We start from the raw sequence: 13,151 nt of genomic DNA on the forward strand, positions 1-13,151 counted from the left end.
CTTCTTTTCTTTTTCTTTTGGGCAAGACCCAGAGGGGGACCTTTTTTTTTTTATTACCCCCCCCCCCCCCCCCCCCCCCGTGCCACCACTGACTGTGCAACGGCCGGAAGCTTACGCCAAGTACTTCAATCACGGGCATCCACCAAGCTCCACCTTGCCAGGTTATTTTGGCAAGAGCAGAGCGGTAACCTTTGTCATTTCCCGCCCCCTTGTCACCACTGAATATGCCGTGTGCAAGGGCCGGAAGCTGGCGCCAAGTATTCCATCCACATGCTGCTCTTAATTATGGAGCACCATAGACTCCCATTTCTCATCCCCTCAGCTCGACAAGGCCTGAGCTGGTACAATACACAAACTCCATTCCTTTGACTCTGATTTCTGTTTTATCATTACACAACGTACAGTACATGGTATCATGATAGCTGTAAAAGGTCTGTATTACACCATGATTAGCAACAGCTGAAAGTTGTGAAATGTACATGGTCAATGAGAGTACTTCTTTCAGTTGTAGGATACTCTATCAACTGTTTGAAGCCATTTTGCATCAAGAAAAATAGGATCGTATCAAATAGTCTCTCCGACACACTTATAAAATATAGAAACAATAGATAAAGACTTTTACTTAGTTTGGTGGCACATAAAAATACTTCTAACCTTCTACCCCTAACAGGAAGTAAAGCGTCTGGTAGGGAAACATTAACTGGTGGTCAGACTGTATTAAGTCTGATGTATCTCCTAGATTGCAAAGGAGGCACCATGATTACAAGTTCTCCATATTTCTAGGAACACAACTGTGAGTGAAAAGCGGTATGAAAGTCATGAGCCATGACTGCCCCATGCAACTAGGGCTTTTTTGTATGATATAATAGCTGTGGTTCAAATTTTAAACTGAAATCCCATATTTACGATACTACATATAGTATGAAGATGATAACAGTTGGTAGCAATAGATCTTATCTGTATGAGAACAGATAGCTTTTAAAAATGATATTGGTATTTTTGAAATTCAGCCCTTGCTTAGACAATGGTAAACAACAACATAAAACTGAATTCAAAATAACGGAAAGTCTGGTCAATACTCTGTGTATTAGTTGATCTTTGTACCATCAAAACTGAAGATGTGGATGTTGTTGTATGCAATGTCCAGCCTTGTTGGAACTTACTTAGTTTGCTTAGTTTGATAACGTTTTTTGATAACTAGTGAAAGATAAGTCCAAATATTTTTTTTTAAACAGACCTGACAGTTAATATGCAAATGACTGTCCGTCTTGTGTGGCGATTGACAGCAGGATTAGATTTTGTTCGTTTTTTTCCCGCTGTAGTCCCGACGAAGATTGCCTGTGCCAGGAACCATTTTTGAACAGGACCTTTCTGCAACCGCTACTAAAATACCGAATATCATTTGATCCACAGTACATGTGTGTTCTTAGGCTCAGCTATTAGTAATATTATCATTACTACTACTAGTATTTTATCGTATTCATTACTGTTGTCCAGTACTTGCCTTGTCTAAGTAGTGATTCCATAGTTGCATTTGTAACCGTTCAAATTATCTGTATTGCTGTACGTATTTGTTTTCTTTTAGATCAGTCTAGTGTTTATACTTTTTCCTCTTTATTTCGTATTTACCTTTCGCCATGTCCTGTCCTGGGGCAAAGTTGAAATAAATGAATAGATAATTGTCATAGTCCTGATGTAACTTTGATTTGATGTCATCGCACACATTCGGGGATGCATCAGTTCGTAAATTTGTACAATGAATTGCAGGTACATGTCCGTTTCTCCTCCCCAGTTTGCTACCATGGCAGCGGCAAAAACTACCGCGGCACATGGAGCAAAACTGTATCCGGTGCAGATTGTTTGGCATGGCAAACTCAGATTCGGTTTGCTCACCCCTGGGCTAACCTAGAATACAACTTCTGCCGAAACCCTTCCGGGCGAGAGTGGCCATTTTGTTATGCGAAGAATGGCAGCGAGGAGAGGTGTGACGTCAACCGGTGCGGTAAGTTGTGTTGCCAAGATGGGAGACATTATCGAACCATATTGTCATAGTCACTGGAACACAGAATCCAGACGAGATCTTACTTTCCGGTAAATATTAATTTAAGAAAGTAACAAAATGCATACTATTGCATAGCATACTATATAGTATCCACGAGTCCCGTGTCTATATTAATAGCAAATACATGGGTAGGGTCTGTATGGAATTAATGAGTGTCAGCGAGCCGTCTAGGAGTTATGCGACATGAAACTTGGTAGATGCCTGAAAAAAAAACTTTCATTGTTTGAATAGTCAAAATGTGGTCCTCCTGGTCTTTTGCTTAAATTATGATAATGTTGGAATTATTCACACATGTCAAAATGTCCCTCTTACATCGACGAAACAATGTATGTACAAAGATCACCGATATAATATGGACATATTTTAGGGTCCGTTTGGATAACACTTGGTCATTTTGGTCGCAAAAAGGACTGGTGGTTGAGGTTTGAAGATGTTCAAAAATCCACTAGTTAAATGCATGGTCCTTTTCTGTTGGTGAACTCGTGCGAAACGGGTGCTTTGTGTGAGTGCTTTCCTCGACAATATCTTCAAGCAGTCTTTATTATTGCCTTTGTAAATTATAACACCCAGATTTGCCCGTCTGTGTGGACATGGGACCTCCAGACCACGGCAGTAGAAGCCCTGCCAAGAGGTTCTATAACGTGGGAGAAAAGGTCACGTACACCTGCGACGAAGGGTACACCCTGGACTCCAGACATACCAGCAGAGTGAGGTGCCTCGGGGATGGCATCTGGCAATATGACAAGCCCAGCTGTTCAGGTAATTGTAAGAGAGTTGTCGGTGTGAAAAATCCGGCATTTACTATAATGATGTACATTCTAAGTTCAGAACTTCGAGAAAGATTGAAAGATGTCGCCCGTGGATATGTATACTTTAAGCAATTAATACTTGGAGGATATCAAATTCTATAAGAGTGTTGTATTCCTCAGAGTAGAGTAGAGGTGAGAGTGGAAATATGTTACATATAACGAAAAAAACTCTTTTTGACAGCAATAATAGAACTATTATTTAGTTACAACGTAAGAAAACCAAATCTTTTCTGTACCTTTCCAAACATATTGGCCGGTTTTGTCTGTATGCACAAAACATTTAAATGCCTCTGAAACATACTGTAAAACACGCGACATTTTACATCACATTTACAAGTGCTAAAAGGTCCACTTTCGTTTTACTCATTATAATAAGTCACCCTCATGGTGAGGTGGAACAAGTTAATATTGTACAGTCTGTCGTTCATTGCTGCGAGGAGTTCCTGACCATCCAGTTCAGTTTTAATTCAATAAGCTCCTTCAAATTTAGCCTTGGGCGATCAACGCGTAACTCTTTTGGTTTTTTTGGAGCGTGACATGTTCATTACCCATGATTCTGAACCATGCAATAGAATTGCTTCAATACATACTTTTAATACACTTGTCTTAGTTTGTTTTCATATAGGAGCTTTAATTTCAAAATTTACGTAGAGAGTGAAGGGCACCCCATGCTTGAGAGATCCTTATATCCATGCATGTCAATTACACTATCGGAGTAACAGCCTTGGTATTTAGAATCAGAGACACATTCGATTTCTGAGCCGTCAGAGGGCAAAAAAGTAAACTGACCATTGTTGGATTTAAATGCATGTACTGTGTCTTGGGAGCATTTAGATATAGGCCGATTTTTTGGCATGAAGTTTCCACTTTGGTAAAGAGATTCTGTGCGAGTTCTATCGTGTTTTCCAATAAAGCAATAATATCAGCAAAATCTAGATCAGCAAGTGTTTCAGCTGGTTTTGGTCGACTCCTTCGCCAGCTAAGGGTTAGCCCTTCTGTGTCGATTACAGAAGACCGTAGCGAGTATTCGAGACAAATGATAAAGATGAACGGGGGCCAAAGCGTCAGCCTGAAGGACTCCGGTACTAACGATGAAAGCATCCGTTTCACCTTCAGGAGTGATTACCACCACAGTGGTGTCCTCGTACATGACTCGAATAACACTTCCTACACCTAGCGGAATCCCATAAGCTTCCAAGATTAGAAACATTTTGTGACGCTCTAACTTTTCATTCACCATTATTTCCTACGACTTTTTCCTTGTTTGCGTTACGGAACTTTGTGATATTACTCGTGACCTTTACGAAAAGCCGGTGCAGTCGGGCGAGACGGCCACGTACATCATTAGAGCCTAAAATCAAGCAAGATAAAAACTTTAGTTTTACTGATTTAGTAATACTTCTAGAACTCTTCCAAGGTAGCTGATATTAGCTGTTGGTCCCTACATCTAATATTCCAAACATTTTGACACAAAGTTCGATTTGCATTTGATGCACATTACCATCCTAACAATGGATATGCGTCAATATCCTCCTTAGTGGACATTCGGGTCACGCTGCAGGACGACCTACTCTATGGGTACAGTCTAAACCAGGCGCCTGATACTGAGAGTGAGAACCACACAGTTATCATCTTCAGTGGCACAGTGGAACAGATCACCGACCTGGTCAGCTTTAGTCTCTGCTATTTATTTGAGATTTTTCTGGGTTTATAGCAATAGACAAGTCATGGAGGTAACAAACTTTCAGTAATCGATTCTGTAACTTTTATTTCAGGACGAAAAGAAAGAGCTTCTGGTTGCCTCTCTAGTCATCGAATTCGTAAGTAGACCCGGTTATGACACCTTCGAATTCAGTAATTTTTAGAAATATTCCGTTTCTGTCGTTTTGCCTTGACACGGTTTAGAAGATTTTCCAACAGATTGCACAATATTCATTAAATTATGTTGTCAGGCATGGCAGGACAGCCGACTAAAGTGGCGGCCAGAGTACCACGGAAACATCCAAACCCTCAGCGTCTCGGGCAGCAGCATCTGGACCCCTATACTTACTCTGAAGAGGAAGTATGTAGCAGTCTCGTTTTGAATTTTTTAATAGTATCAAAATTACGTCAGGTCTAATCCACTTTTCTAAAAAATTAATATCATTTTATTGGCAGATATGATATACCAAGCTTGCAGTGCCAAAGCAGCATACATTACATTTATGTGCATGGTGTGATTGTGCGTGTATCCTTATGTGTGTTTTGTGTGCCTGTGCGTGTGTGTTTTTTGTGTGTCTTTGTCTTCGTGTGTGTGACGCGAAGAAATCTGTTGACCTTCCTCCGGGACGTAAAGGGCCATTTCGATTAGTCAAAGATAAATGATGATATTTTGTTTGTTAACCCACAGTGCTGATGGTAAGTACCAGGGTCTGTCAAAGGACGTACCGCTCCAGATCAGCTCCGATGGTACCGTAATTTGGACGGTCGAGACTCTGACAAGCACCATCTGTGATGCAGACCCGTTCTTCTTCCCTGCCGACACCATGGAATGCCACATCTGCTTCTCCTTATCTGCAATTGAGCAAACCATCGGTAGGTTTTTTTTTAATATGTCCTAGAAGCATAACATATGAATGAATGAATGAATGAGTTTATTGCTCAACAATCGCACAGGGTACAATGTATGACAACCAGTAACAATTAATAGCTATACAGACAGTAGTGCTAAGAGGCTACATACAAAACAATAACAAAACATTATCGATAACAGTATATGTTTCATGTTATTGGTGTTAATTTGTGTTAATTGGAGCTGAATAATCTTTTAATCAATTTATTTCAGGTTAGGCCACTTCCAGTAAACTTTATGGATACAATTCTCAGTACAATTGCAAATCAATACCCTTTGGCAAAAAAGTGAAAGACACGAATTACATATTTAAATTTTCAAATAAAAAAAAAAAACCAAAAACCGAATAACAAAAGTTGAAGCAATATAATATGGTACAACCTGCAGGGCGTCTTCCTTTAATACCGAGACATGTTTTTATATGATAGTTTGTTTTAATGATCTGTTGAACACAGAATGTGGAGGGGGCAGTTCCTGTGACGTCTGGTCTCCTCCAGAACAGTCGGGCGAATGGAATCGGAAGGACAAGATTTTTGCGGAAAGCAACAAGAAGGCGTGCTTCGCGGTTCATCTAGAGAGGATCCCGCTGTTTCACATCGCCACGACTGTTGGTCCCTGCATCATCCTAGTGGTGCTGATGATCATCACCTTCGTCATGCCCATAGGCAAGGGGGACCGAATCTCCTTCGGAGTGACCATCCTGCTTTCCATGGTCGTGTCTCTCGTGTTTGTTACGGAGGTACTTCCTGTGAAAGGAGCTCTACCGTTTTTCGGTTAGGACAGAAAGTTTTCAGATTTTCCCAATATTTACCCGACTGATGCTTTTTTGCTACAAAGCTACCTGGATAAACTTCGATTAGATAGATTGCACTGACAAATCGGATAAAGCCTTAGGGGAGTATTTTGGTAACTGTTCATTGAAAAAAAGTGAAGGGGTCCTTCTCGGCGTGAGTGAATGAAATCAATCTGCTTGAATTTGCAGATTGTGCTTTTCAGTACAGACCTGGTATTGCCATAAGTTGTTTACTAGGTATGCAGTACAAATAAAATAAAATAAAAATACCACGATTGGTGTTACAGCCACGCTGATCGTCGTGTGCATGGGGCTGATGGGACTTTTCCTGTTCTTCACCATGTACATCATCACTCTTTACGACATAGAAGGGAGTCTGTCTCCAATGGCGAAGACTTTCTTCCTCTATTACGTGGCAAAGTACGTGCTTCTCGTCACAATATATAGATTTTGGATTAAGTAGATCAATTGAAACGCATAGGAAAGCAGGTACATTGGGGCTTGATTCATTCTTTGTTGGTTTGTCGGATCGTTAAACTTCATTGTTGATTTCAGACATTATAAATAATGCTTAGGATAGTTTGCCAATGCAAGAAAGATTTCTTTCAATTTTTTTTTTTTTAAGTTGAATGCTGTTGGTCACAAGTTGTTTGGTGCCTCGTCTACCAACAAAGTCAATGATCTGAACGTTGGGTCATTCACATGGAGACAAACATCGATAAGAAGCTTCCTCATCCTTATATTTATTTTTATCAATGTTGGTAAGGTTTTTGCTGCTCGGGGACCTCACAGAGAAGGAGACTGCGAGCGGGGTAGGAGAGACAGGCCTGGCCGGATTGAAGCTGGACTGGTCTGAGCAGGCCAGCCTCGACATCCCTGCCGAAGGAGAGGAGGCCACAGATAATGTCTACGAAGATACTGTGAAGGTCGACGTAGAGACCTCAACTGAAGTCTCCGCTGACGTGATGAAGGTCGATGTAAAGACCCCAGCTGATGTCTCCGATACAACCCGTGACATCCCTGTCGGACCGCCCACCCGCCTGGAGGCTGCCGTGGAAGAGCAGACACCTTTCCTGCGTCAACTGATCCGGCAGGCGATGAAGACCGAACAGCAGCTGGAGGAGCTGACCAAGGCGATGAAGAACGAGCAGAAGGTGTCCGATTACACCCTGCTGACCAAGGTCCTGGACAGGCTTTGCCTTGTTCTGTACGTCATCAGCGTTGCCTTGACCGTGCCTATGACCATGTATCTGGGCAAATAGACATAGTATTCGACCTCATTGTGTTGGCACATCCCAAAGGCGATTCTGGGATAGAATCACTTCTTGGATACAGAACTATTCCAGATGCACGTGATCACAGAAGTAACACTACACGAAAAGCCTCATTTCCAGAATGGAAACTGACTTACACGTTCCTGGAAATTATACATGCCCTTCAAAACCCCGAGGTTTCATGCCTGCAAATGTGCAGTCCTTAACATATCCTAGAATCTCGCGGAAACGAACCACTTTTGTGTAACGGGTAGACATATTAATCATTCAATACCCCCTACATCCCCCCCTTATTTTAAGTTTAAAATGTAAACCCCCTTGCTTATCAATTGTCCAAGCAGGTTGGGGTACAGGGGTAGTAGTTGCCGGTAAATAGTAATAACCCGCGACCCAAGCTTTGCTTTGAGAATAGGTGACGTCAGACTTTTGTCTGCCTATTTCTCCTACACGTCTGGTGTAACGGTCCTAGAAATTCCTGTGCAAGCACAAGTCCAGGTATGTAAGAAAATATCAAAAGCATTACATGCCGAACTAGGAAAGTCATGTACACAGCTAGGACACAGAAAATGTCACAGGTGTGTAAGTCCGTTAAAACACCCGGAAATTAGGGTTTTCGTGCAGTGCGCGTCTAAGATAGACATCTTGGATGCAACATGGATCTATAAATACGCCCGTGCACAATCACGACGTAATGTTATTGTTATTTACATATTTATTTCGGTTTTGAATTATCCCCATGCATAGTTAATCAGAGATACCCAATTGTTACAAAGGGTTAGTCTTTAAAAAAAAACTTTTATATGTAAACTGGATTTCAACTGAAATTTGAAAGATAGGCAGTAATTTGAATGTGTACAAAGCCTAAGGCCCGATTTACACTTGTTTCTTGAATCTGTAGTACTACACATCGTAGTCTACTACTGTAGTAGACTACAGATTCGCGTCCGGTTTACACTCACTGACAGAGAGCATAGCGGGACACCTGCTGTTCTTTGATTACGGAGAAACTGTAGTGACTGAATGTGACCTTTGACACTTGGCGGGCGCGGGAATCTTATATTTGTGAAAAAAAGGTTTTTTTTCTAATACAAGGCACTCTGAAAAATAGGCCATGACAATAGAAAATAGTACATTGACCGCAGATGACCCAAATAAAACACGCGTACGTTTCGAATTACACCAGATCGAACAGCATCAATTTTTTGGTCTTCTTCACTCTTCCTGTTGTGTCAAAAGTGCCAATTTTGACCACCGGACGGATCAAAATGACGGGAGAGGCGGAGGTCATTATGTTCATGTTGCAGTGTTACCCAGGTTTTCAACCAGACACGCCAAGAACGTATGCAGCACAGGAGGCGACTGACGCGGTTGGCGTCAGTCAGCTGTAGTCTACTACAGTTTCTGTTTACACCCTGTTCGAATTCTCATAGAACGTCCGCTGAACTGTAGTACTACAGCCTCGGAGGGTGTAGTAGACTACAGTAGTAGACTACACTTCATTTCTGTTTACACCCAGAAAAAATCTGTAGGCTACTACAGTAGTAGACTACGATCTGTAGTACTACAGATAAAACTACAAGTGTAAATCGTGCCTAAGTGGAATATGAAACATACAAGATGTTGTATTCAATGTAACATAGGAAATTGCTTATAAACACGTTTATGGTCATCTCTTTGTATGTTTGTGAAGATTATACATCCAGGAATATAATGAAAAGATGAAAGTTGAATCTCTACTTCTGGATAAATCAAATTTACTTCAGACGTTTCAAACGACCTCCGTCGTTCTTCTTCAGTGAAATAAAAATAAAAGTTTACAACACTGAGGAATAAAGAATACTTCTTACGTTCTAAATAAACAAAAAAAGGTAACGGCTAAGGTGTTCTAAAGTAAACATGGTAGGTAACTACAGAGGTGTTCTAAACAGTGTTCTAAATAAACAAAAAGGTAACTGACAAAGGTTCTTAGATACATTCTAGCAAAATAAGAAAGGCTAACAAGGGATATATAGACGCTTATTATCATTATATCCCTTGTTAGCCTTTCTTATTTATTCTTTTATCCAGAAGTAGAGATTCAACTTTCATCTTTTCATCTCTTTGTATGGTATGTTGCACATACCTTACGTATCACATTAACCACAGTGTGGATTGTGGTTGTGGTATTTGTAAGTGTCGTACATGTAAAATAATTAGAATACGTTTATGAAGATTAGACATCCAGGTAAACAATATTCAGTTACAATTTAATCACTACATTTCGATAAAAATACGAAGATCTACTTCTGGACGCTTCAAGTGACATTGACCACTCTTCTTCAACCGGTTCTTCTACTCAGATGTATTTGTAGTGCATTGCTCTGTCAGTTCATTCTAGTCACGACGCTGAAGGAGAGTAATGGATGTCACTCGAAACGTCCGGAAGTAAAAATTCTTTCTTATTCAGTTGTAGAGATTGAATTGTATTTAAACAATGTATTCAAATGTGTGTCTTAATGTCATGAAGAATATTTTGGTCTTCTACATTGAGTACCTTTACGCTTTAACTTATTTATGTATTTAATTATTCATTCATTCATTTATATTAGTAGGAAGGGCATAAGGCCTTTGCCCTATTCAGACCGTTTTTTTTGCAATCAGTGACGGGGCTGGGGTGTTGATGCTCATTCATGCGGATTTTATTGGCTAGAACCGTAAAATAAGATAAATCAAGATGTGCAAAAAATATGTAACAGAAAGAGTAAATTACAAAATATCAATTTTCTGTTACGACTTTTTAATTCCAAAATCACTGATGTCAACTTGATGGCACAAATTGACGTCATGCATATTTAAGCTACCAGCTGCGATCTGCCATCTTGAATTTAAAAAAAAATTTCCCCAAATCAACTAAAAGATTGAAAGCGGTTCTTTTGATGCCTTAGGAGAACAAAATAAAACGTATTTGTGGCTTTCAAGAGATTATAACAGAGCTCATGATATTGTTTCCCATCTTGGATTTTGACCAAGGACGACATCATAACATCATAAATAAAGGAATTATTAATCATGAAAGTTTAATTGAAGTACATAGGATGTAATTGTAAGACAACATGTGGTGTTGGCGAAGTAAAACCTGGAAACTGCATCGTGGACAAAAATCAGCTAATTTTGTAGATGAGGCCTGTAAAAAAAAACCATTGCATCAGAAGCACCCCCACCCCCACCTGAATAAGGTTGAGGCATTTTTAGTTAGTTCTGGGAATGACCCCAAACAAAGATAATGTAAAAAAAGTGACCTTCTTATAAATGACTTTCACCTCAAGTCTGATATGGAGAAGGGTCATCTGTAATATCTTCTTAAATCTATATCTTCTGTCACTTCAGAAATAGCCTTTTAGTGTAAGTATCGATATCCGTTGTGTAAACACACCCACACACAATCCTAGAGCCAAACAAAATACATTCTATGTAATGGGTCAGCTTTTATGAAAGTAAAGGTACAGCCTTGGCTACCTAACTAGCCACTGGCTATCACAAACTAAACCTACAGTCAGGGCTGCCTAACTAGCCACTGGCTTTTACAAACTAAACGTACAGCCAGGGCTGCATAACTAGCCACTGGCCATCACAAACTAAACTCACAGTCAGGGCTGTCTAACTAGCTAGTGGCCATCACAAACTAAATGTACAGTCAGGGCTGTCTAACTAGCTAGTGGCTATCACATACTAAATGTACAGTCAGGGCTGTCTAACTAGCTAGTGGCTGTCACAAACTAAATGTAAAGCCAGGGCTGTCTAACTAGCTAATGGCTGTCACAAACTAAATGTACAGCCAGTGCTGTCTAACTAGCTAGTGGCTATGACAAACTAAATGTACAGTCAGGGCTGGATAACTAGCCAGTGGCTATGACAAACTAAATGTAAAGCCAGGGCTGGATAACTAGCTAGTGGCTGTCACAAACTAAATGTACAGCCAGGGCTGGATAACTAGCCAGTGGCTATTACAAACGACTAAGCCTGCTCACAAAGACCAGCCGAAAACATCCAGCTGTCCCATGTAAACTATTTATTGTTTCTAGATCTCTGTCACATTATGCATCAATAGTAAATTCTATTAGAGTGTTTGCTTTTATTACTGTTATGACAGGAGGATGCGTGCATGTTATTATCATACTCAGGTATATGCACATTATTTCAATACTTTTGCAGCAACAAAATTGTTAGACATAAACATTCTGGATGACATACATAAAAAGCTGGTAAAACTGTGTTAAACAACAACGGGAACACGATATACTATATGTGCATGCAGGATTTGTCTGATTTTATTTATGCATGCTTACCATTCTTCAACATGTTTGTAAGGAATCAAAATGTTGAAAAGCGTGAGTTTTATATTAAAACTTACGCAAAAAATAGGCATCTGTTATGATTACTCCTGTGTGTGTGTGCACACACGCGTTCGTGTCTATGTGAGTCTGTGTGTGTGTGTGTTTGTGTGTGTGTGTGTGTGTGTTGGTGTGTGTAGGTACGTTTACGTGTATGTATTTGCATATATATGCCTATTAATGTGTGCTTGACATGTATAGAATGCTGAATAAATCGCCATCTTGGCACGTATAATCATACAAGCATTTTAATAGTAGATTCAATGTAAATAAAATGTATACTTTTAACTGTGCCATTATGATATTACTCTAGTATCAACGTTAGAGTTAAAACTCTTACAGGCACTTTTTGCATACGTAACATCCTTTATATTTTGAACAATTCAAAACAAGCTGACTTGCTAACTGTGCTTTGCACAGAACACAAGGGACTCTCTGCAAAAACTACGTTTGATTGAAGAGAAATTAAGACTGTCCACAATTCGGACTGCGTCAGTTGTGAGGGTGAGGGCACGCAGATAAAAGTATCGTCTGATTGGAAAAGAGAGGGCGAAACCATTGCAACGACGGGTGTTGAACAAGTCCAAAGTAGGCAAGCAGAAACTGAGAAAACTTCATTTTCATTTTCCTTGATAGACGTGACCTAGTCGTCCATTCTAACTTAAGATGCAGAAATGTAACTAACAATCTTGATTCTAATACTATAAAATCAATTGTCTTTAACACCCCTAAAGAGACATAACCCAAGGATTGACGGCAAACAAAACAATGTAATCAGGGAAAAAATGTCATAAAGCAAGCCTTAGCGTGCCGAAGAAACATTCCAACACTCGTGCCGTGAAAAGAATAGGGAAATGAAAATTTAAGTATTAATGCAAGGATCATCAACAGACAGTATTTGTTCTGCTCGTTCCAGTCATCAAGGTGTGAAACTGAATTTTTGATAGATGTTATGGGTAGCTTTAAAAATATGCTCTGCTATAAAAGCAATAATGGTAGGGAAAAAAACGACTGACGCGAAGAATTCACCGGAGAAGTTAGCCATGGTAGTACAGTAGAAGCCAGTTAATTACACAACAGATTAACGCACACTTCTGTTAACTGCAAATCCCAAAATCCCAAATCGGTGCCATCCAGCTATATAACTTCGCATCATTGTACAAGACGGATAAATGTACGAAAGTTAATGGCAAGTAGGCTGTACAATTAAGCGAAGTCTACTGTAGAGAGAA

At 40.0% G+C, this 13,151-nt stretch overlaps 1 protein-coding gene and 1 long non-coding RNA gene across 2 annotated transcripts; both read left to right on the plus strand.

Annotated features, from left to right (window-relative positions):
* Window positions 1–2,667: 2,667 nt before the first annotated feature.
* Window positions 2,668–4,765, plus strand: LOC118403948. The gene is made up of 3 exons (XR_004829721.1): window positions 2,668–2,821; window positions 4,410–4,537; window positions 4,647–4,765. It is a non-coding gene; the product is annotated as an uncharacterized LOC118403948 (long non-coding RNA).
* A 79-nt stretch (window positions 4,766–4,844) lies between these two features.
* Window positions 4,845–7,537, plus strand: LOC118403517 (neuronal acetylcholine receptor subunit alpha-2-like). The gene is made up of 5 exons (XM_035802247.1): window positions 4,845–4,933; window positions 5,261–5,445; window positions 5,938–6,255; window positions 6,563–6,695; window positions 7,042–7,537. The coding sequence occupies exons 2-5, from the start codon at window positions 5,397–5,399 to the stop codon at window positions 7,535–7,537; spliced, it is 996 nt and encodes a 331-aa protein (XP_035658140.1). The 5' UTR covers window positions 4,845–4,933; window positions 5,261–5,396.
* The last annotated feature ends 5,614 nt before the right edge of the window (window positions 7,538–13,151 follow it).

The sequence above is a fragment of the Branchiostoma floridae genome, chromosome 16, assembly GCF_000003815.2.
Source record: "Branchiostoma floridae strain S238N-H82 chromosome 16, Bfl_VNyyK, whole genome shotgun sequence".
Lineage (NCBI taxonomy): Eukaryota > Metazoa > Chordata > Leptocardii > Amphioxiformes > Branchiostomatidae > Branchiostoma > Branchiostoma floridae.

Excerpts from the sequence above, each read along its gene's own strand:
- LOC118403517 (XM_035802247.1), top strand. The coding sequence starts at position 5,397 with ATGGAATGCCACATCTGCTTCTCCTTATCTGCAATTGAGCAAACCATC. Across the intron at positions 5,446-5,937 it reads TGCAATTGAGCAAACCATCG|AATGTGGAGGGGGCAGTTCC; the intron begins GTAGGTTTTTTT and ends TGTTGAACACAG. Across the intron at positions 6,696-7,041 it reads TTCCTCTATTACGTGGCAAA|GTTTTTGCTGCTCGGGGACC; the intron begins GTACGTGCTTCT and ends AATGTTGGTAAG.